The 24,220-nt window shown below is 35.3% G+C and overlaps 2 protein-coding genes across 4 annotated transcripts in view; one reads left to right on the top strand and one right to left on the bottom strand.

Annotated features, from left to right (window-relative positions):
- The window catches only part of LOC136043918 (kelch-like protein 5), an 80,283-nt gene that overhangs the window by 16,515 nt on the left and 39,548 nt on the right, over positions 1 to 24,220 (top strand). For all 3 annotated transcript variants that reach the window (XM_065728965.1, XM_065728964.1, XM_065728966.1), the window contains exons 2-3: positions 4,780 to 5,060; positions 10,323 to 10,484. In XM_065728965.1, coding sequence (XP_065585037.1) covers positions 4,784 to 5,060; positions 10,323 to 10,484 — 439 coding nt within the window. In that variant the 5' untranslated portion in view covers positions 4,780 to 4,783. The remainder of the gene's footprint in view (positions 1 to 4,779; positions 5,061 to 10,322; positions 10,485 to 24,220) is intronic.
- LOC136043920 (eukaryotic translation initiation factor 2 subunit 1-like) lies at positions 12,695 to 17,287 on the bottom strand. Its single transcript, XM_065728968.1, is given in 2 exon segments — positions 12,695 to 13,516; positions 16,893 to 17,287. Coding segments are annotated over 2 exon segments (999 nt in total). The 5' UTR covers positions 17,237 to 17,287; the 3' UTR covers positions 12,695 to 12,861.

Genomic DNA, 24,220 nt, shown 5'->3' with positions numbered 1-24,220 from the left:
TTGGAATAAAATTTGCTTGTTTTGGGGTTTAATGTTACTGTACTCTTTACTTTGATAATAAAAGCATAGACCAGAAATATTCACAGAAATCGAGAGGGATTAAACATAAATTTCACATTTTGATCTGCCCTCCTGAAAAATATAACCCCCAAAGAAAAGTCCTGAATTCAGTCCTGGGGATTATAAATCGATTTCTACCTCCACCCTCCCCCTGTCACTTTCTTTGAACTAATTCGGTATTTATCTTGAGCTTCAATGAGAGTTGTGATGTTTTGGCATTGAAATATACCCTTTGAGGTGTCTCCCACTATCCCTAACTAGCCAAAATATTTTATGGTCTAAACAAAATTTTACTGTCTCAGGTAAATTCTCTGTCGTTTTACAATCTCAAATGTTTGTATGTAAGGGCTTTAAATCTCTACAATGGGGTTCTATGATTGTTTTGTAGTCAGGGAGGGAGGGATGTTGCTGAAATTTGTTTTACAGTGGTTTAGGTAATTGGTATGACTGCATCTTGGATGCATGGTAACAGGATCCAGGGTAAGATTTTAGGTGATGGGCTCTCTGGCTAGTTAGACATATAAAACTTCCAGCAATGTAATCTAAGCCAGAATCGTTCCATGGGAAGGTGTTTTTAATCATTTATCTAAACCCTTTCTCTATTTAGTTTTAAGTCATATTAGTTTTTGTTTGTTTCTGGTAAATAGTCATTTTCCAGACAAACTTTCTTTACATTTCCAGAGACCAGCATTTGAGCTAGGTGAGTCTAATTATTAGAGATTTAAGGCTCTGGTGTTCAAGTTGATTAATGAAAGTTTCATTCACCAGACTACTACTTTCTTGAAAATATCAAAAGAAGTTATTCTGGAAAGCATTTGCTCACCCAAATATTTTTTTTTTTACAAAAGATTTGAAACCTAATAAATCAGTATTTAGCAAAGGTAAAATGGCTCTTTCCTTAGGACCCTTAGGGTTATAAATTAAATTGATTTCTAGATAAAAAAATGTTCTTCAATTTCGTTAATGGCTCTTGTCTCTAGAAAGAGAATGGCAAAACTGGATTCTTCAGGAGACCTTCCCAGTACAAATGTAGCTGTGGGTCTGTCCAGAGAAGTTTTATTCACCTCAACTGTATTTAAGCTCAACTTTTTTTTTATGAAGGTCAGAATTGTTGCTAAAATATTTGTTAAGCATCATTAAATTAAATGGGGTTGTGTTTGTTAGAAGTGTTGCAGGTTTAAATCGTGTAATTATAGTTGATATTAGAGGTCATATTGCTAAGGGGTGTATAAATCTTTTCTTTTCCTTTTCTTTACCTTGATGTAAAAGTTTGATTAGGTTTAAAGAGAGTGTTTTCCAAGCAAGTATAATTTACTTTATTTTTGCAAGTTAGAGTCATCCTGCATTATTTAAATGTGTTTTGGCAATAAATCTACAGCTGAAATGATAGTGCTGAAAATTATATTCAATTTTATTGCCCCACCCAACAGGGGCTAGGGACTTTCCAAGCTGGGTGGGGCGCAAGTACTACCTGTAGCTTTGTTTTTTACATGATTTAAATGGGAATATTTCTCATTTTCCTATTTTTACACATTCTTTAATTATCTACTTGTTTCCCTGCCAGTGTCAAATGTCCTTACACCCCATCCCTTTTTGCAAGGCTCTTGATATTCTACAAATGCAAATTATGCCATTCTGAAAAAGATTTTGTCCAGCTTTAGTGGTCTGCTTGTTTGGACTATAATATAGCATACCATATTATGGTAAATATTTGCTTCTTGGAGAACATTTGGTGAAGGGTAAATTATAACAATCCTTCACTTCTTGAACTAGAATCTCCTATTCAACTTCATGTGTGAATGCTCTATTACTTTTTTTACTTTTTGTTTCAGAAGCAAGAAAACTAATTCAAAGGATTTGAATTAGTGATTTGAAAAGGGTTTGTCATCTTTTTTTCTTTAGGAGCAATTTATTGAGAAAGCCTTGGCTCCACTCCCTTTTAGGATTTCTTCCTTTTTTGAAACCTGTAAGGAACTGCCTCCTTACCTCTTGGTCCAGATGACTTTCCTACTTAGGGGATCGTTTTTGATAAATATCCCTCAGTACTGCGTTTTGTATCTTTCAGGAACTTCATATCATCTTTCACTGTTCTTCAGATTTATAACTCTTAACAGATTTGTTCTTGCATTTGCGAATTATTAGACCAAAGTTTCTCCTTGCTTTAATTGCGTACTTCACTTTTATTATGTGGCTTATTGCATGGGTTTAAAGACATTGACTTCAAGGGAGTAATGATAGAATATCGTGCTGGAATATAGTAATGATAAATTTCGTTTTTTACTTTGTGATACATCCCTGGAAATGCAGGAGAGGAATACATACTTAGACTTAGGTCCTCCCACGCCCGAGGGCGCATAAGGCAGCAACAGTGGTTTGCCATGACGACCTGTCCTGAGCCCTCAACCAAAGCTCCTCCATCAAAGACCTCGCCAGCTTTGCCTGCTTCTCTAACATCGTGCCAATGGTCATTTTGGGTCTCCCTGACTTGCAGAGGCCAGGGGGTGTCCAACACCATACGCCATGAGGCAGACTTCCATCACGAATTTGCACCATGTGTCCCCAATACATCCATTGTCACTTTCTAATGGCATCAAGGATGGGGGTATGATTTGTCATGCTACAAATCTCATCATTTCTTATTCTCTCCGCCTAATGTATATTCAAAATAGATCTTAGGCGGTTATTATCGAATGCCCGTAGTTGTTTTCCTAGTTGTGCAGTGATGCCCCAAGTTTCATGGCCATATGTAAGGACGGAGAGGACATTGCTATTATATATTCTGAGCTTTAGCTTCTGGGGATATTTGTTATTCCTCCAAATATTTCTAAGACAATTGAAGGCAGAGCCAGCCAAATCTATTCGGCACAAAATTTCTCTTTCAGGATTGACATGTTGCATAAGAATGCTGCCGAGATATTTGAACTCTCTCACCACTTCAATTTCCTCGTTGTTGACCAAGAGTCCCTCAGCTAAGTCAGGAATAACCGGATTTGACATTGATTTAGTCTTGTTAGCGTTTATGGAGAGTCCAACAGTATTTGCCACACCCCCAAGTTCATTTATATTGTGTTGTATAGCTTCTGATTCGTGAGCAAAGAGTGCAATATCGTCCGCATTCGTGAGCTAAGAGTGCAATATCGTCTGCATTCGTGAGCGAAGAGTGCAACATTAGTCCGCAACAAAAACATGAAATATACCTCTTTCCATATAGAGCAGTGTGAATACCTGTCCTTCTTATGAGCCCTCTGCCCTTAAGGATTTCTGAGGCTTAAAGAAATCATCTTTCATATCATGCAAATGATTTGTGTTGCATTTCAGAACAAAGAGCAGAATACTGAACAACCAAGCTAATAAGAAACTACCATCATAGAATTAGGGTAAAAACAGAAGATTAATCAAATAGACAGCTATGCATAGTGAGAAATATGTGTAGACCATAGCAAAAAGAAAAGAACAATAAAAATGAATCCGAAATACAGTTTACACTAGAGTACAAGTCATGAGGCATGAATTGGCTGTGGCAATTGCATCATAATAACAAATTCTTACAGAATAACAAAAGGCAAAGGAAGTAAAAACAAGTAAACCAATAAGAATTGGACATTATTAGGTTACAAAAGAAAAAGAAATGCATATAGACAGTTAAGCAAAGTAAACAATGTGTCTAGGCCATAGTACAAAGAAAAAAAAAATCCAAAACACTTAAGGTATGAAGAAAAACTATTCATACTGAACATGGCCACCCTGAAATATAGACAAATGAGAGGATACCAGATACAACTGTACAAAGTAAAGCACAACCTGGAGAAACTGTCTTTCCAGAAGTATTTTTGCCCTTCAAAAATAAATACCACAAGAAGACACCAATAAAAAATATTTAAACTCATTGTAGTAAATTGATCAGTTTTTGGAGTGTCCAAGCAGTGGCTGACTTGAAATCACTCCCAGAAATAGTTGTGAAACCTGAAACCTTAAATAGTTTCAAAAATGGCATGGGTTGATTTTGGAGCGAACATTTTTACACACATTACTCAGAGACTAGGGTAAGGGAGACCATTGCCCTCGGTTTAAATTGTAAAACCCAGATAGCTATTGCTTCAGAGAAACACAACTTTGATGAACCAACTGACAGCCATCTAGAGAGTGCTGATACAGGGACATGTCCCTAATGCCACTGAGGATTCTGTAAGTTTATGTTAAAAGAAAGGTCTTTGAATGTGTAATTTAAACTAAAAATACTAATTATCCCTCTTTCCTCTCTTTTACCTAGCAACCTCCCTAAAAAGTTGAATCTTTCAACTTTGCCCATGTCTCCTGGACAACAATATCACTAATAATTTTGCCTGTAACGCACGAGATTTAGATTATGCAGTCTTGGATTATAGTAGGCTGAAAACATTGGTATCCCAGGAATACTAGGATAGACCTTTCATTAGGAACCTAGTCTTATTTTTTGTGTGGATATTTAAATTTGTCACAAAAACCCTACCAGCAAGGACAACACCACTCTTGTTCACATCCATTAAACCAGGCAACCATCAGTTATGCTCAAGGGACACCTTGTTAGACAGCTCATGACAAAAATATTTTCAACATTGACATTCTATCTAGGACTTCGTCTGTCTTCTCAATGCATTTGTAATTTCAAGCTTATATCTTGTTTATTTGTGATCAAGGTGTTTATTTTCTCTAAATTTTGTTTTCTGTCTCTTAAAACAGGAACATGGACCCAACTGGTGTATATCAAAGGCACTCCAGCATTGGTATCCCTGCTAGAAGCTGGATTATTCAGTCTGGACCTCATACCAATCATCAACCAGATTTTGCAGCTGTTCCAAGGCGTGCAGCAAGTGATTTCAACTTCTCTAGTCTCAATTCTCAGTCAGGCAATACTTCACCTGATGGGAAATTTGTATCTGATTCACATACTAGAAACTGCATGAAGCGTATGGAATATTACTTAAAAACTGGAGTACTTACTGATATTGTTTTAGTTGCTGGTAAGCTACTCGTTTTTCCTAATCAGACAGTTGTGCAACTGACCTGTAATATAACATGTATGAAAAGAGACTAAAAAGCCATTGAGTATGAATAAAAGAAAAGGCTGTGACAACTTTTTTGGCTAGATATCTTACCGGATCCTTATTTCAAATTAAAAAGTAGGGTAGTTCAACAAAACTTGCATTCAAAGTTCTCTCAAATAAGCAATCAATTATTTTACATCATTGACTAGTAGAAACATCTGTAATATTTGACAGAAAAAAAGAAGAAGGAATTGGTTAAGAAACTAAGGGGAAACGATTTCTTTGTAGGTAAAATAACTAATTTTTAAAGATATATAGTTGAAGTAGGTCAATTAGAGTTTAAAATTTTTTCTATATTTGAAATTTGAATTAATTTCTGAAAGTTTCATTCATCTGACTCTTTAAATATTTCCTAAATAATAAAATATTCTTGAATAATTTTTTTAAAATATTGATGATATTTGGTTATTAACTCTACTGATAGTTGTTGTTGTTGGTGTAATTGAATGGAGCTTCCAGAATCTCTTCTCTATACTCCAGGATCTTCTTTCTGTTTTATCATCAACCTAGAAAAACAAAAAAAAAACAACAAAAATCTTCACGATCACGCTTTATCGTACTGATTAATCTACTACACACAAACTAACAATTAGTTTAATACCCTGTCAAAAATCATAAAATATCAAGTAATTCAGTTATAAATTTAAAATAGTCAAAAATTCAGAATGTGCACAAAACCAAAATTTTTTTAACTAACAAAATCATTGCACTTCCTACATAAAGAGGGATGTCCTACCGTCCTTAGGAAATCCCTCATTGTAGTGGCGTCAAAAATTACCAAAAAAAAAAAAACAACAATCAATACACTTTCATCACATATATAACAAAAAAAAATTTACCAAATTTGAAATATAATTTAATTCAACAGACTGACAACTTGCTTTCATTAACAAACATATATAAAAACAAGTGGTAAATCCAATACCAACAAATAAATAAAAATAAAACTTAAATATATACCCCCAGCAAATAAAAAGTAAACTAGATTATATATATTTTGACTATTCAACCATAAAAAAAAAAATAATAATACAAAATCCAATAAACCATTCATACTTACACAATTTTATATTTACAATTTTAATTTACAATTATTTAACAGGGGAGGAAGAACCGGACAGTTTTTACAATACAATTCATGCATTGCCATACACCCACATTTACTACACTATTCATTATTTTACAAAACATCAATTAGCTACTGATAGTTGCTTAATTTATAGTTAATTTTGATCCCCAGGAACTTTACCTGTTTTTGGGGTACAAAGGGTAATCATGTATTTTTAGAGTAAAGTGAGCTATTCTTTTTCTTTTTTTTTCTTCTTTTTTTTTTAGCTACTATTTCAGTCTTTTCAGTTGCTCAGTTATAGTTTTTGTGACCAAATTTTGATTTCATCCAAGATGTAATGTGTTAAATTTAATTACTTGGTTAAAATAAATGAAAAAAAAGAAGAGAACTGTTTTCCTATTTTATCAATTGAGATAAAAAAAAGCACTTGAACAAGGTCTTGACCCTACTTACCTGCCAAATCACCCAAGACAAAGCTGCATAACCCAACAGTCAACAAATAGAAATGTCTGAATTCATGCAAAGTTATCATTAATAAATGTGAGCTGTCATAAAATTACAAACAAAAGCTGCCCAAATGGTTTTGTTGTTCCTGTTCAAATAAGGTCCCTAAACATTTGCCTATCAGTAGCAATACTAGGTCATGAGCATGTGCCTCGGTACATCCAGGATATCATTTGAGTAACTCCAAAAAAACATTTTTGACAAGGTCCAAAATGTAACATTGGAGGGTCTTTCCATGGAGGTATTGATCATGAAGAAAGAGAATTTCTATGGGGGGGGGGGCACAGGATTTTTTAGCATTATTTAAAAAACAATGAGAAAATAAATAATAATTTTTTTTTTCAACTGGAAGTAAGGAGCAGCATTAAAACTTAAAACGAACAGAAATCATTATGTATGTAAGGGTGCTTGTCTCCTTTCCAATGCCTCGCTCTTTACGCTTAAAATGCGCTTAAAGTATTTTTAGTAATTTCAACTATTTATTCCACGGCCTTTGTGATTTAGGGGTCATTCTTAAAGAATTTTGACGAAATTCAAGCTTTAGTGTAAAGAGCAAGGTAATTGAGAAGGGGGCCAACCCCCTCATGTATGTTTTTAAATTATACAGATATAGAAGTTCGCTACGTAAGTTAATTCGTAAGTTACGTATATTTATTACTAATAAAAACATTCATAAAAAATTAAAAGTTCTAGTTGCATTTTTAAATAACCAACAATTTCGGGGCAACTAGGCCTCTTCCCCTGCCCTTTTTTTTATCAAAATTTTCCGATCAAAACTATGACAAAGCCATTTAGCCAAAAAAAAAAATTAATTTGCAAATTTCATTCTAATTATTCATGTGCGGTGAACCAAAATCAAAGCATAAATTAATTCAAAAACGTTCAAAAATTAAATGAAAAAACAAGTTATTTTTAACTGAAAGTAAGGAGCAGCATTAAAACTTAAAACGAACAGAAATTATTCTGTATTTGAAATAAGTTATCCCCTCTCAACCTCCCGCTCTTTACGCTAAAGTTTTAATTGTTTTAAAAAGTAGAACTGTGACAAAGAGCCGAACTTTAGCCTAAAGAGCTGGACGTTGAGGAGGACACAGCTTCTTTCATATACGGAATCATTTTTGTTCGTTTTAAGTTTTAACGTCGCTGTCGAAATTAAAAAAAAAACTATTTTTTTTTAACTGAAAGTAAGGAGCGATATTAAAACTTAAAACGAACAGAAATTACTCCGTATATAAAAGGGGCTGTTCCCTCCTCAACGCCCCGCTCTTTACGCTAAAGTTTTTTACTGTTTTAAAAAGTAGAGTTGAGAGAAAGAGTCAAACTTTGGCGTAAAGAGCGGCGCATTGAGGAGGGAACAGCCCCTTTTATATAGGGAGTAATTTCTGTTCATTTTAAGTTTTAATATCGCTCCTTACTTTCAGTTAAAAAAAACTTGTTTTTTTATTTAATCCTATGGTTGGAAGGTCAGGTTTACAGTGTATATGCTGGTTGACCTGACATCTATAAATATTTGTATTCGTTTTTAGAGAAAAATTAAATAAAAGAACAAGTTTTTTAAACTGCAACTAAGGAGCGACATTAGAACTTAAAACGAACAGAAATTGTTCCGTATATAAAAGGGCCCTTCTCAACGCCTGTCTCTTTACGCTAAAGTGTGACTCTTTCTCTCAACTCTACATTTTAACACAATAAATACTTTAGCTTAAAGAGCGTGGCGTTGAGGAGGGGTCAACCCCTTTTATATACGGAATAATTTCTGTTTGTTTTAAGTTGTAATGTCGCTCCTTACTTGCAGTTTAAAGAACTTGTTTTTTTAATTTAATTTCTGAACGTTTTTTAATTAACGCCTATTTTGATTTTGGCTCACCGCACATGCATAATTAAAACGAAATTTACTTATTATTTTTTTGGCTAAATGGCTTTCTCATAGTTTTGATCGGACGATTATGATAAAAAATAGTTGGGTGAGGAGGCCTAGTTGCCCTCCAATTTTCGGTTGCTTAAAAATGCAAACAAGATTTTTGTTTTTTTTACGAATGTTTTTGTTAATAATAAACATACGCACCTTACGAATTAACTTACGTAACGAATTTCAATATTTTTGTATTTTTGTTACGTATGTGAGGGGGTTTGCCCCCTCGTCAATACCTCGTTCTTTACACTATAGCTTGAATTTTGTCCCAAATCCTTAAGAATGACTCCTGAATCACAAAGGCCAATAAATAGTTGGAATTACTAAAAATAATTTAACATAATGAGCAAGGTATTGTGGAGGAGATGAACCCCCTTATTTACGTAATATTTTATGTTCGTTTTAAGTTTTAATGCTGCTCATTACTTCCAGTTGAAAAAAAATTATTTATTTTCTCATTTTTTTTTTAAATTATGCTAGAAAATCCTGCACCCCCTTCATGGAAGTTCTCTTCTCTCGTTAAAAATTCCTCCATGGAAAGATCCTCCCACGTAACCTCCTCCCTGCGACCCATCGCCACCTCAACGCGAAAAATTTCCCTGAAAACTTCTGTACACTTCATAATTAACAATTGCTATATGTAAACAATGGTCAAAGTTTGTAACTTGTACCCCTCCCCCGGGGACTGGGGGGATAAGTCATCCCCAAAGACATATTTATTAGGTTTTCAACTAAGCTGAACAGAATGGCTATCATGAAATTTTGTTCCGGTGACTTTGGGGGAAAATGTGCGTGGGAGGGGGACTAGGTTCCCTCCAATTTTTCCAGTCACTTAAAAAGGGCACTAGATCTTTCAATTTCCGTCAGAATGAGCGCTCTTGCGACATTCCAGGACAACTGGATCGATACGATCACCTCTGGGAAAAAAACAAAACAAATAAACACCCATCCGTGATTTGTCTTCTGGCAAAAATACAAAATTCGACATTTTTGTTGATAGAAGCTTGAAACTTCTACAATAGTGTTCTCTAAAATGCTGAATCTGATGATGTGATTTTTGTTAATATTCTATGACTTTTAGGGGATGTTTTCCCCTATTTTCTAAAATAAGGAAAATTTTCAGGTCATAACTTTCGATGCGTAAGACAAAACTTGATGAAACTTATATATTTAAAATCAGCATTAAAATGCGATTCTTTTGATGTAGCTATTGGTATCAAAACTCCGTTTTTTAGAGTTTTAGTTACTATTGAGCCGGGTCACTCCTTACGACAGTTCGCTACCACGAACTGTTTGATAAAGGTATTTATTTTGTTACTTGCATTTTTCTATCCTTTGTATTTTTATTTTAAAGGTGGATGAATCACATCCAATTTTTTTTTAAGATAGTGTTTTTTTGTGTTAAAAAAAATGCTTGATTTTGTGGCATTATAGGCCAGTAATCTCTTACTTTGTTTTAAGAGAATAAGCGAATATCAGCGCATAGGGTGATTCTAAGTGCAGCCTCAGACTATTTTGATGCTATGTTCACTTCTGATGTGACATTATAGGCCAGTAATCTCTTAATTTGTTTTAAGAGAATAAGCGAATATCAGCGCATAGGGTGATTCTAAGTGCAGCCTCAGACTATTTTGATGCTATGTTCACTTCTGATGTGACATTATAGACCAGTAATCTCTTACTTTGTTTTAAGAGAATAAGCGAATATCAGCGCATAGGGTGATTCTAAGTGCAGCCTCAGACTATTTTGATGCTATGTTCACTTCTGATGTTAGAGAAGCCAACCAAACGGAAGTTGAAATACGACAGGTAGATCCAGATGCTCTGCAGTCGTTAGTCCAGTACTGCTACACAGGTAATTTACAATTTTTCTGTTGAGCTTAAGTTCTTTATAGGTCAGGTATGAGCTTAAGTTCTTTAGAGGTCAATTAAGTTATTTATTGACTGATAAATATCAGTCAGCTTTTAATTGTTTTAAAAAGTAGAATTGTGGCAGAGTCAAACTTTAGCGGAAAGAGCTAGGGATTGCGGAGGGGACAACTCATTTCATATACGGAGTAATTTCTGTTCGTTTTAAGTTTTAATGTCGCTCCTTACTTTCAGTTAAAAAAACTAGTTTTTTTATTTAATTTCTGAACGTTTTTGAATTAATGCATGTTTGGTTTTGGCTCTCCGCACATAAATTATTAAAATGAAATTCGTATATTAGTTCTTTTTTTGGCTAAATGGCTTTCTATTAGTTTTCATCAGACGATTTTGAGAAATAAGGGGTGAGGAAGGAGGCCTAGTTGCCCTCCAATTTTTCGGTTACTTAAAAAAGCAACTAGAACTTTTAATTTTTAACGAACGTTTTTATTAGTAAAAAATATGCGTAATTTAAGAATTAACTTACGTAACAAACTGTTATGTTCTTATATTTTTATTATGTATATGAGGGGGTTTGTACCCTCGTTAATACCTCGCTCTTTACACTAAATCGTAAGTTTTGTCCCAATTCTTTAAGAATGGCCCCTGAATCAGAAAGGCCGTAGAATAAATAGTTGAAATTAATGAAAATACTTTAGCACAAAGAGCGAGGTATTTATCTCCTCCTAAATACCTCGCTCTTTATGCTAAACTACTTCTAGCACCCCTCATATGCGTAATAATCTCTGTTCGTTTTAAGTTTCAATGCTGCTCCTTACTTTCAATTGAAAAAACGTCGTTTTCATTGTTTTTCGTTTCATTGTTTTTTTATAGTAATGCTAGAAAATCCTGCGCCCTTTTCATTGGATTTTTCTTCCCCCATGACATATTCCTCCATGGAAAGATCCTCCCACATAGCTCCCTCCCCTCAACCCCACCCCCCAAACCAAAAAAAAAATCCCCCTGAATACGTCTGTACACTTCCCAATAACCATTACTGTATGTAAACACTGTCAAAGTTTGTAACTTGCAGCCCCTCCCCGAGGGACTGTGGGGGAGTAAGTCGTTCCTAAAGACATAGTTTTTACGGTTTTTGACTATGCTGAACAAAATGGCTTTCTCAAAATTTTGATCCGTTGACTTTGGGAAAAAAATGAGCGTGGGATGGGGCCTAGGTGCCCTCCAATTTTTTCGGTCACTTAAAAAGGGCACTAGAACTTTTCATTTCCGTTAGAATGAGCCCTCTTGCGACATTCCAGGACTACTTGGTCGACACCATGACCCCTGGAGAAAAAAAATAATAAATAAACACGCACCCGGGATTTGTCTTATGGCAAAAAATACAAAATTCCACTTTTTGTAGATAAATTTTTCTATGTCCTGTGGTGGCGCAGTGGATTTGACCTTAGCTTGGTAATACGGGACCCAGAGATCGAATCACGCTGCAGGAATGCACTGCAGGGCCGACGCAGGGACCTTAGTAGTCAAGAAGCGTCATCTTAAATAATAATAATAATGAATTTTTCTATAGGGTTTTCTGATCCGCCAAATGCGATGGTGTGATTTCCGTTATGATTCTATGACTTTTAGGGGGTGTTTCCCCCTATTGTCCAAAATAAGGCAAATTTTCTCAGGCTCGTTACTTTTAATGACAAAGACAAAATGTGATGAAACTTGTATATTTAAAATCAGCATGAAAATCTGATTCTTTTGATGTATCTTTTAGCATCAAATTCCGTTTTTTAGAGTTTCGTTTACTATTGAGCCGGGTCGCTCTTTACTACAGTTCGTTACCACGAACTGTTTGACAAATAAAAAAAGAAATGGAAAATTGAAAAAGATGGGGGCTCTGTAAATAACAGGAAAATCATGTACAATGCTTTCACAATCGGACGTTAAAATACGATTCTTACAATCACAGTTTTAAAAAAAAAACCTTGTTTTTACTTAGTCAAGTCGACCCAGCTTGTTTGTAAGCTATTTAAAAAAAAATTTGGCATAATGATAAACGCTGAAAAATGTGATTATTTAATTTTTTATGCCAAACACCAAAAGTAGTGATCTCAGTTGTGGCTCTTTCTCAGTTAAGCTAATTCCTCTGCTGCGTTGGCTTGGGATCAGTATTTGCTCCTCTGTATCAGCTATCTGTTCTAGTGCACTTTTAAATATTAAGAATAAACTTAAAGCTGGCTGTGCTAAAATTGCCTGCTAATTTCCATCCAGGCGGGATATCAGGCTCCCAGTTTTAGCGGCCTAGCGCCCTCAAAAATGTCAAAATATTCCATGTCACTGGAAAAAAACAAGAAAGCATTAAAATATGCAACATTCTATTCATCTTCTTCTGATTCTCTTTTGATGCTGTTTTCTTTCTTTTCATCATCTTTTTCGTCTCTGCCCTCTTTGGATTCTTCTTCTTCATTATCATCACCAGCAACTTGTCGACTTTCCTGCTCAGCCAATTCCATCTGTCGAGCGTGTCCGGCTTCGTCTTCTTTTGTGACGACTTTTGGCGCTGACTTTATTCTAAAAGCCCCTCCTTCCTTTTCCGCTGCTTCTTCAATAGCTTTTAACGATAATGTCAATGCCTTCATGCCATCTTCTTTCTCTTGTGTATGAGTGTTAATTACAAAAAGGGGGGATGCTACTAAATTGATTTTTATAGGTATTTCTTCAGTTGACACAGACATTCCAGCTTTTAAGGCCCTCTTTACTGCATTAGTTCCTTCATATCCATAACATGAGCATTCAACATAGGCTCTTATTTTCACTGCTTGTGGCGTTAGCTTCTGCTTAATTTGATTCAAAAGTGTCTCCTTCGTCTTTTCATCTAGTCCACATTCGTCTAGCATTGATGGATCCTTGACTACTTGTTTGAAGGTTTCATACGCAGCTGATTGTCTTTTAGCTTTTTTATCAAACAGCCACGCAGTTTTCTGATATAACTCTTCAAGCTGCTCATTGTTTTGGTAGTCCAACACAAATAGGAATAGGAAATAGGAATAGGTTTTATTTGCACAATCTCTCGTAGTCATAAAACTAAATGGCGCTTGTGCTTACAAAAAAGAAAAAAGGATTAAATCAAACGACAAAAAAAAAATCAGAGGACAAATAGTTTAAAATCAACAATTGTTATACTTTGATACAAAGAAAGGGATGAATGAGTTGGAAAAACGATTTGTGCGTGAAGGAGGTGCTGCTAATCTGTCAAATTTCTTCAACCTAGTACTTCGATGTTTCACTAAAACTGGTGGTAGTATCGATCTGTATTTATCACTTCTGAGAAGATATTGGCCATTTCAAGGATCAAACTGAGACGACGCTCTTGAAGAGAGGGAATTTGTAAAGTGGATAATGCTAACTTATATTCGGTAAAAGCATCGCACAATATTACTTTGACTGCTCTTTTTTGTATTGACTCAAGCTGGTCACTTAGGTAAATAGTGTTATTGACTTGTGGGCCCCATACGGGACATGCATACTCTAAAATTGGTCGAATGTAAGTAAGATAGGCTATCCTTAGTTGTGTCACTGAAAAACCAAATCGACGCATTAGTATAAGTGTCCGCATCGCACTATTTGCCTTTTTGATAATTGTATCGACATGGAGGCTGAAAGAACAGTCGATGCTAAACTTGACACCAAGCACTACTGCCGAAGATTCACTAGGATAAGGAGGAGGAGGGCACACAAAGTCTCTCTTCAGGGGATTAAAGCGAAGGATTTTAGTCTTTCCTTCGTTGATTTGGAGGCTGTTCGCAGTACATTCATCTTTGAAGTTGTTGATTATTTCGTTACAGAATTGGGGGACAGCCTCAGACTTCTCAACAATGTACTTCAGTAGGACTGACAAGTCGTCTACATACTTAAATCTTTCTTCATAGCCGGAAAGGATGAAATTTATCACTGCCAAAAACAGTAGACTAGCGAGCTTAGTACCTTGTGGGGCTCCGCATGTAAGCTCGACCCATTCGGAGTCGGTATCTCCTGGGAAAAGACTGTAAACGCACTGATAGCGGGCCTGTAAAAAATTGATCACTAAAAGGAGAATATGTTTTTGCGCACCCATGGTGCGTAGATTTGTGATAGCAACGGAATGGCGAATAAGATCAAAAGCCTTTCGGTAGTCTACGAGGAGAAGGTCGACTATAGCACTTCCTCGGTCGAGCCACTCGACAATGAGATGGTACATCCGTACTAAATAAACAGTTGTGCTGCTGCCTCTTAAGCATCCATACTGATACGGGTCTAGATGTGCAGAGACCTGTGACATAAGTTTGCGGTAAATAAACGTTTCTGCAACTTTAGAAAGGTTCGGAGTTATTGATATAGGCCGGAGTTGATCACAAGATTTTGGACACCTTACTTTTGGAATAACGCGGACATATGCTCTTTTCCAAGCACTAGGGAATACTTGCTGAAGGAAACATTGGTTGATTATAGAAGAGAGTGGCTTAGCGAGAAAAATGGCGAATTCACGTAACAGCTTTACTGGAAGCTCACCTGGGTAGGACGCACAGTTCGCTTTCAGTCTTAGGAGTTCCTTATAAACAGTGAATTCAGAGACCTCACATACGTCCTCAATCTCTGCACCAGCAATGATAGTATCAATTTCTGATTTGGTGATTGATGGAAATGAGGTACAAATGTCAGCAAAAAAAGAATTGACTTCATTAGCTGAGGTTAAGGTACCGTCCTCTTTGAGGAGTCTTAGATCTCTGAGTGTTGTCTTACCGGTAAGTCTTTTTACTGAGGAATGCCATTTGTGGGGGTCTATTCTGAGTAAGGGAGTAATTTTATCCCTCACATACTGCCTCTTGGCACGCTTGTTCAGTTTAACAATATGATTACGCAACTTGACTGAAGCTACGGTATCACCAGCGATATGAAGGCGACAACGGGTTTTTATTAAATTCTTTAGATCATTGGTTATCCACGGTTTATCAGTGTCACTCACAGTAATGACTTTTACGGGAAAACAAGTCTGAAATTGCTCCTGAAGCAGAGTATTCAGCTTATTTACTTTAATATTAATATCCTGTTCAGAGCAAATGTCCTCAAACTGATAATTACCGATCCAGCGACCAAATGTAGATATCGAGTCCGCAGTAAGTGGTCGCACCGTATATTTGACTCGTTTTGGCTTCGGAGTTGCCGAACTGGCTTCCCAGAAGATGATAAAGTGACCAGAATTCAGAAGGGGTCCTAGGGATCTCGGTGCGTAATAAAAGTCTGTCAAGTTTGTAAAAATCAAGTCAAGTATGCTGCCACTTTGATGGGTAGGTATTGTAACGGCTTGTCGCAAATCTAAAATATTTGAAACCCATTGCCTATTAGTTTGATTGAAGTCTCCGGCAATAACAAAGCCAGGAGAGACATGCTTGCGGCGCATTTTGTCTACGAAAAACTGAATGTGTTCAATCAAGTCTTTCCTGTTTTTAGCACTTTCAGGATAATAGACCGAAGCAACAATTAAACATGAAAATCTTTTTGATAAACGTGCAGGTTTGCATTCGGTCCATAATATTTCATGGTCGGAGTCAAAAGGCTCACTTAACAGCCTTGAGGATAGGTCATTACGAACATAAAGTCCAACGCCTCCTCCTCGACGATTCAAGCCACGATCGTGACGCGTATTAAAGTAGCTTGCGTAACCTTTGATGCGCGCCGATTCGTCAGAAGTGTCCCAACATTCGCTTATTATTATTATTGAGGCGTTGTTCTGCCTGGCAATAACTTCAAGTGCATCAGTTTTGCTGTTCAAAGATCTAGCGTTACACACAAGTATATTTGGCAACTTACTTTTAGCTAAAGGACGTTCGGGCTTAAGAACGGGCGGGCTATCCTGGATGGGGCACAAGGGAGTTTCGTCAAATCTCTTCAGACTCGGTATTTTAGGTGCTCTGGATATCTTGATTTTCACCAGGTTTCGCTCAAACACTTGTTTTGGCGAAGAACAATAGTCACGGCTTGTCACTAGTACCGAAATAGCACACCCCGTACGCCTTCTCCTTTCATTTTTCCCTGCCCGACATCCACGTTTCTTTCCTGTCGGATTGTTTCCATTGGTGGACGATGCGCTACCTGTGACTTCTCGCAGTAAGTGGAATGCAGTTAGCGTAGTCAAGATAGATGGCGCCAAAAAGGTAGAATGGAAACGCAACTTTAATAAGTCATTTTTTGGCACAGCGACGGCCTCAACAGGAGTGATTCTGGTACTCAAAAATAGAGCGAAAAAAACTGCATAAGTCGATATCATTCTCACCATGAAAAACCAACTTCCGCGCACATATAAAAAGGTAAACTATGGTAGGATGTTTTGCTAGCCGGACGGCGCAAGTGACATCTACCGCATCCAAAGGCAACATGTCTCAGAATTGAATTTACTGCTCTGGCTTTGCTAAATTTCTCGGTATATTCGTCAATATCTTCAGCAGAAACTCTTCTTTTTCACAAATCGATATCGCCTTTGTCTTTATCTACCCTAATAACAACCACTGGTTCTGTTTTTCCAATCCTAATCAATTTGTTAACAGATCTTATTCTCCGCCTTGACAATTCTGATAATAGAGTCATTCCTTCTATATCATCATACTCTAATAAGTTTACAAAGGCACCCATATCAGCTATTGACCTGACTTTTACCATCACTACATCCTCTGTCTCGGGGAATTTCTCTGCATAATATCGACATGATAAAGGCATCTTTACCTGCTAAACTCCCACAGATATCCTTTAAAGGAATTTGGAGTGGTTTGGGCTTAACATAACAAAAAATAATTATAAACTTAAAATTTCCAGATATTTTTGTAGTTTTAGTGAAAAAGCTGAAATTATTGCTCAGGCCCCATAAGTATTTTTGCAGTTTACATAAGAACTTTAGGAATCCTGAACTGAGAACTAAAATAAAATAGCATTATCTTGTCGAAAGATAAGCGTCTATGAGCATTACATTCACTTATGACGTCATAGATTATAATCATCACTCATCAAGCCTCTGCAGCAGCAGCAACAAGCCCTGGGTCAATGGAATCAGGTGGATGTGAGTTGGGCAGGATGTCGAAGTGTTTCTTCCATAGACCAAGACATTGGGACTGATTGTATATGGTTTCTCCATTCGCTGCTTTCAGATATGTGGACGCCATGGTGTTTTGGCCACTTTAATTTGTGATAATTTTGTTCTCACTTTCCTGATGGTGCAATAGCATATATAGCCATACAATATAGGCATATAGGCAATCAAATTAAAAAAAGGACATTTTTAGTTTATAATATATAGCATCTTTGAGTTGGTTTAGTGATTTTTCACGTTACTTTATCCCTGGCTTTCCGTGTGGTCTATTATTCCTCCTAATGTTCTTTCCGGGAAAGATTGGGACCATCCTGGTGTCATTTGACTGGCTAAAAATCGGATGAGTTATTTATTATCAAGGGGTATGTTAAAAGTATGGTATGGGTATATTATAGACTAGTCTTGTTTTAATGAACTTTCTTCTTCTTTGGATAAAAAAGTAAGTTTTGTGTCAAGTTGGATCATCTTGTGGGTGAGGAGTTTATTAAAATCATATTCGAAGCACAATTAAAATTCTTTTTAACTGATCTATTAATCTTATTTTTTGGTCATAATCAATACCTTTTAAAGTTCAAACCTATTAATAGAATTAATTGTCATCCAAGGTTTACAAGGATTTTCCCTTTTCATCACCTCTGAAATTACTCTGAAATACTTTTCACCCAAAAGATCATTCCCCTTGACACACAACTTGATTTTTTTATCCAAAGAAGAAGAAAGTTCATTATAAGAAGACTAGTCCATTTTACTCAAACTAATCCCAAAATCACCTCAAAAATCAACGTCAATAAAGGAGCAGCCGATATGTGATTTAGGTGCTGACTCAGTGAAATCTGGAGTTTCAAGCATTATCAGAAAACTACAATTTTTTTTTAAGAAAAGAAAAAAAAACATAATTTGGAATCACAAATGACTTAAGTTGCCGAACTTTCTGTTAAGGTTTAAGGATGCTAGGTAAAAGAAAATTTTCAATCGCAACATTTACGGCAGTTTTATTCATTCTTTATGTCAAAACTGAAAGTTAAGTCACCTATTATCACATCTTTACTAGACATGTAATTGCTACTGTTGGCCTATCTAGCTATTTTCCCACAAATAAAAAAAAGAACATTGAAAAAGACGGGGTTTTGTAAATAACAGAAAAAAAAATATCAAAAAACATTCACAGCCAGACATTCAGACACGATTTTGACATTCATACGAAAACAAAACTGTTTTTTACTTAAAAAAAAGCCTGGGATTTCAAACTTTGTCAAAACACTAAACTGAATAAAAGACACCTTAGGCATCACGAAAGACTCAATCTCACCCAAATTTAAATCAGACTTTTAGCTAACTTCTAACTTAACCCCTAACTTCAAATAGAACTTAAAATCGCAACATTCTCGGCAATTCCATTCAACCTTTATGTTCAAGCTAAAAATAAAATCGCTTATTATAACCAGCGAAGTAATAGCTACTGGTGGCTTATCTAGCTAGTTTTTTAACGAATAAAAAAAGAAATTGAAAATTGAAAATATGGGGACTGTAAATAACTGGAAAACCATCTACAATGTTTTCACAGCCAGACGTTAAAATACGATTCTTACATTCACAGTTTAAAAAAACCTTGTTTTTACTTTGTCAAGTCGACCCAGTTTGTTTGTAAGCTATTAAAAAAAAAAAAAAAAACTGGCATAATGATAAACGCTGAAAAGTGCCAAACACCAAAGTAGTGATCTCAGTTGTGGCTCTTTTTCAGTTAAGCTAATTCCTCTGCTGTGTTGGCTTGGGATCAGTATTTGCTCCTCTGTATCAGCTATCTGTTCTAGTGCACTTTTAAATATTAAGAATAAACTTAAAGCAGGCTATGCTAAAATTGTCCCAAATCGTGGCCGGTATCCTTGTAAGGCATCGGCTAGACTTTACTCAACATATTGTGATCGTTCTATTCTTTTTCTTGTCAGGTTTGCGCCCATTTTTTAGTGCTAGTGACATGCAGGGCATTAGAGCATTGTATTTCTTTTATTGCAATTTTTTTTTGTCTCAGACTCGTTGGTATAGGAACCAAAAGGATATTCAAATTTGTCGTGCCAGTAATATATTGAAATCCTACAATAAGTTGGATGCCAAGTTAAAAGAAGGGGCTTGCTTGCGGTTAAGGCCTTTTCATCCTCTTGTGCAATTATATTTATTTTCATTGTTGCTGTTGTTTATATTTAATATTGTTTTGTATGTGTTTCTTGTGTATGTGTTTTATCTTTAGTTTCATCTGTTACTCCACTTTATTATAATGTTAGTGTGTCATAAATAAATTAATTAATAGCTACTGGTGGGCTATTTTACTGGTTTTCCAACAAATAAAAAAAGAAATGAAAACTTAAAAAAGATGGGGTTCAGTGAATGACAGGAAAAACATCAGCAATGCTTTTTCAACCAAACATTGAAACATGATTATAACACTCACACTAAAAAAAAAACCCTGATTTTTACTTTTAAAAAAAAATCTGGGATTTCGGACGTTGTCAAAACACTACAATGCTAAAAAACATCTTTGGAATCACGTATGACGCGAAGTCGCCTAACTTTAAACATAAATTTTCACCTAACGTGTAACTTCAAACAGAACGTTAAAACGCAACGTTTATTGCAATTTCATTCATACTGTATGTTCAAAATAAAAGAAAGTCACCTGTTATTATAACTAGGCAAGTAGGCAAGTAATAACTATCGATTGACCGCATTAATTTACAATATCTTATTGTTTTATCAATATATTTGTTTCTGTTAATTCTTTTTTCTTCAAAAGGGCTTAAATCGTCTTTTCTAACTGACATAGGTTTGAACTATTGATATGTTGTTCTTTCTCATTTTTTTGTGCGCTAAAATGTGTCAAATTGAGACTTCTAAAAACTATAACTTTATAATGTATATAATTTAGACCTTTATGCTTTATAACAAAATATTGTCTAAAATTCGGGCACCTATTTTTGTAACTAGGCAAGTAAAAAGTGGTGGTAGCCTATCTATCTTGTTCTCTAAAAAATAAAAAAAAAAGAAGTATTTGGGTTTCTGTAAATGATGACGAAGTAAGCAAAAAGACTGTTAATGTTGAGACGTTGTCACACCACAGTGGACAGCCTCTTGATCAGAGGTTTGCAGGTTCAATTCCATCTGTGATAACGAGGTCTAAGAATCGTGTTGCAAATTGGTGTATGGTTGGCTACGATATTAAGAAAATCATCATTTATATCAATCGTAAATTTGCAGTTTTAGTGGATTTTAGGAACCCAAATTCTTGCTTGTAGTGATTTTTTCGTTTCAAGCTTGATTTCCATATTCAATTTAAGTTTCGTTCGTTTTTAAGGTTTATTTAAATTACTTTAGAACTAGTCGGTACACATATTTGACCTAACAAATAGATTGGAAGAAATCTCTGGAGAATGGATATGTTGAGCAAAATGCCTTGTATATAACATCCATGCCGCTATATATATATATATATATATATATATATATATATATATATATATATATATATATATATATATAGACTAATTAAACAGACCAAAGTAAGCTCTCTTTTTCTCTTTCATTATGTTAAATATAGACTTGTATATAACTACTAGCTGTTGGGGTGGCGCGAAGCGCCACCCCAACACCTAGTTGGTGGGGGCGCTTCGCGTCCCCCCAAGCCCCCCCGCGCGCGTAAGTCGTTACGCGCCATTGTAGTTGTGTCCCTATGTCCCACCTGTGAATATAGATATATATATATATATATATATATATATATATATATATATATATATATATATATATATATATATATATACTCTGTGCATATAAATAGATTGTCAGGTTTACCGACTCTTGAACATGCAACGCATAATGGTCCATGGGAAAACAATCCGTATTCAGATCTATACCTCATGATTCTATTGATTGCCCTTGAGCTTTGTTGATGGTGATTGCTAATCGACCATTTCCTTTGTTGCCGTCGTCATTTATATATCCCCCTGTGCCCCCCGGCGTCCCCGTTGTAGTTGTGTCCCTGTGTCCGGGTCGTCATTTATATTCCCTGTGTCCCCGTCGTCATTTGTGTCCCGGTGTCCCAGTCTGGGATTTCTATTTGAGTGTCCCGGGCGTCATTTATATTCGTCAGGATATTGTAGGGCATCGTAGCATCGATGAGTTTAAGCAATTCTTGTCAACTGATTGTTTCGCCTATAAAGAATATTATCTCGAGGTAAGAACTGATCGCCGACCACAACGATTGCCACTTTGTTGATAGTTGCGTATCAGGAGGCATCAATTCGATTGCTGTTTTTAAGCAGAAGCACTAAATTATTATTTTTGTGGAAAAGATGATATATATATAAATATATATATATATTTTCTTTTTAGTTTTTTTGTAGTTTTTACCTTTTTTAGTTTTTTTCTTCTTTTGTATTAATGCTAAAGCCAAGGTTCAGGTTTGAACAACTTCATGACAACATACAGCTCAATCCTTATAATGACGTCAGTCGACAAACATGACGTCAGTCGACAGACAGACAAACAACTTATTTTTATATATATAGATATATATAAATATATATATATTTTCTTTTTAGTTTTTTTGTAGTTTTTACCTTTTTTAGTTTTTTTCTTCTTTTGTATTAATGCTAAAGCCAAGGCTCAAACCTGGAGCCTCTCGGACGTAGAACCTGAAACATAACGCTTTACCAACTCAGCTACTTCGGCTTGAATACATTCGTTTTGAGCAGCTTCCTCGGGTGTTGCCATTGTAGGTTCTTCAGTCATTTTACAATTAGAAATTTCTCTTTCAACGGTCTTCTTACAATTAAAAGTTTCTCTTTCAACGGTCTTCTTACAATTAAAAATTTGTCTTTGAACGATATTCTTAAATACCTGTGTCCTGGTCGTCATTTATATTCCCTGTGTCCCGGTCGTCATTTGTGTCCCGGTATCCCAGTCTGTAATTTCTCTTTGAGTGTCCCGGTCGTTATTTATATTCCCTCTGTCCCGGTCGTCATTTGTGTCCCGGTCTGTAATTTCTCTTTGAGTGTTTTTTCTTTTTAGTATTTTTTAGTTTTTTACATTTTTTCTTTTTTCAGTTTTCTTTTTCTTCTTTATTTTTCACCTTCACTATGAAATACATATCGCCGAACCTTTGTTTTTTTTTAACTAAAATCTGGTAGGCATTGATGACCTTATCCAAGTCAAAATCCCAAACCCAATCATCATCGCTATCATTTTCAGTTTTGATATGTTTTGACTCTCGCTGTCCAGGTGGATCTTCATCTAACTGCGCGGTTTTGCGTTCTTTAGCCTCAAGCCTGTTTCCTTGCTGTTCTTTTGATTCCTCGGCACGCTTTCTTTTCTGACTTTCTCTATCAGCAGCAAGTTTTTTGGCATAGACTCTTTGAGCATCTTCATCGGCTTTTGCCATTGTAAGTTCATCAGTCATTTTAAACTTAAACATTAATAGATTTCTACGTGAACATATATGCCTTAAATATCTTTAATGACGTCACCGTCATAGCAAAAATGACGACAACTAACTTCATGACGTCAGTCGACACAGAAACATGACGTCACCTGACAGACAGACAGACACACAGACAGACAACTTATTTTTATATATATAGATATATCTAGACTAAAATAATTTCTGTTTTTCTCTTTGGTTAAGTTACATATAGACTTATATAAGATAAGATAATATTTATTTTCAGAAGGCTATCACAAGCTCTAACAGAGCCGAATTTGCTTTATATGTCTAAAAAGAAAAAATAAAACAAAGAAACAAATAATACAACTGTTAATAATTACTGCTTTCACAATTGACATTCAAACACGGTTTTGACATACACACTAAGATTGTCTTGTATTCTAGCTTCTAAACTCGGCAACTGCCATGCTGGCTACTGTTACGATTTTTGCATATAAAATTAACACAAGGCTGCATCGCCTAGCTCTTGTGTGTATTGTGATATAAACAATAAATCGTAACATAAACTGTACATGATATGTATATACTATCAATAATTACATACTCTATAATAAGTATGTATATAATCAATAATAGGTATATAATACTCTTTTTTTCTTTTTTTTTTGGTGGGGGAAAGAAATGATTTAGCAGATTCATGGTGGCTAGAATTGCGGTCACAGTCAGGACTCTTTTGTCTTAAGAGTGGCCGTTAATGGTAAATTGTTTGTTTAATTTATATGTATTGGATGAAAATAAAAAAAATGTCTATGTCTATGTCTATAATAAGATTATAATATATTGATTATAATAATTATTATATAATAGTATTATATACATATAATGATTATAATAATAATCATAATCATATAATAAGTATATAATAATAAGTATGTAATCAAATTATATACATTATATAGCTTTGCCCTGGTCAAAATAATTTTGTTAATTCGGTAAATACAGTACATAAACCGTACTGTAGCGTAAACCTAGCCAAAACCGTAACAAAAAACAGATTGGCTCATCTTAACTTGACTTTGTGGAATAAGAAACACACAATAACACAACTCCAGGAACTGATCAATAATCCCTATGGCCTTTCTTTGATACATTAAATAAAAAAAACAAGTTTTTTAACTGAAAG

Source organism: Artemia franciscana, chromosome 2 (assembly GCF_032884065.1).
Source record: "Artemia franciscana chromosome 2, ASM3288406v1, whole genome shotgun sequence".
In the NCBI taxonomy this organism is placed as follows: Eukaryota; Metazoa; Arthropoda; class Branchiopoda; order Anostraca; family Artemiidae; genus Artemia; species Artemia franciscana.
This window is presented reverse-complemented; position numbering and strand designations above follow the sequence as displayed.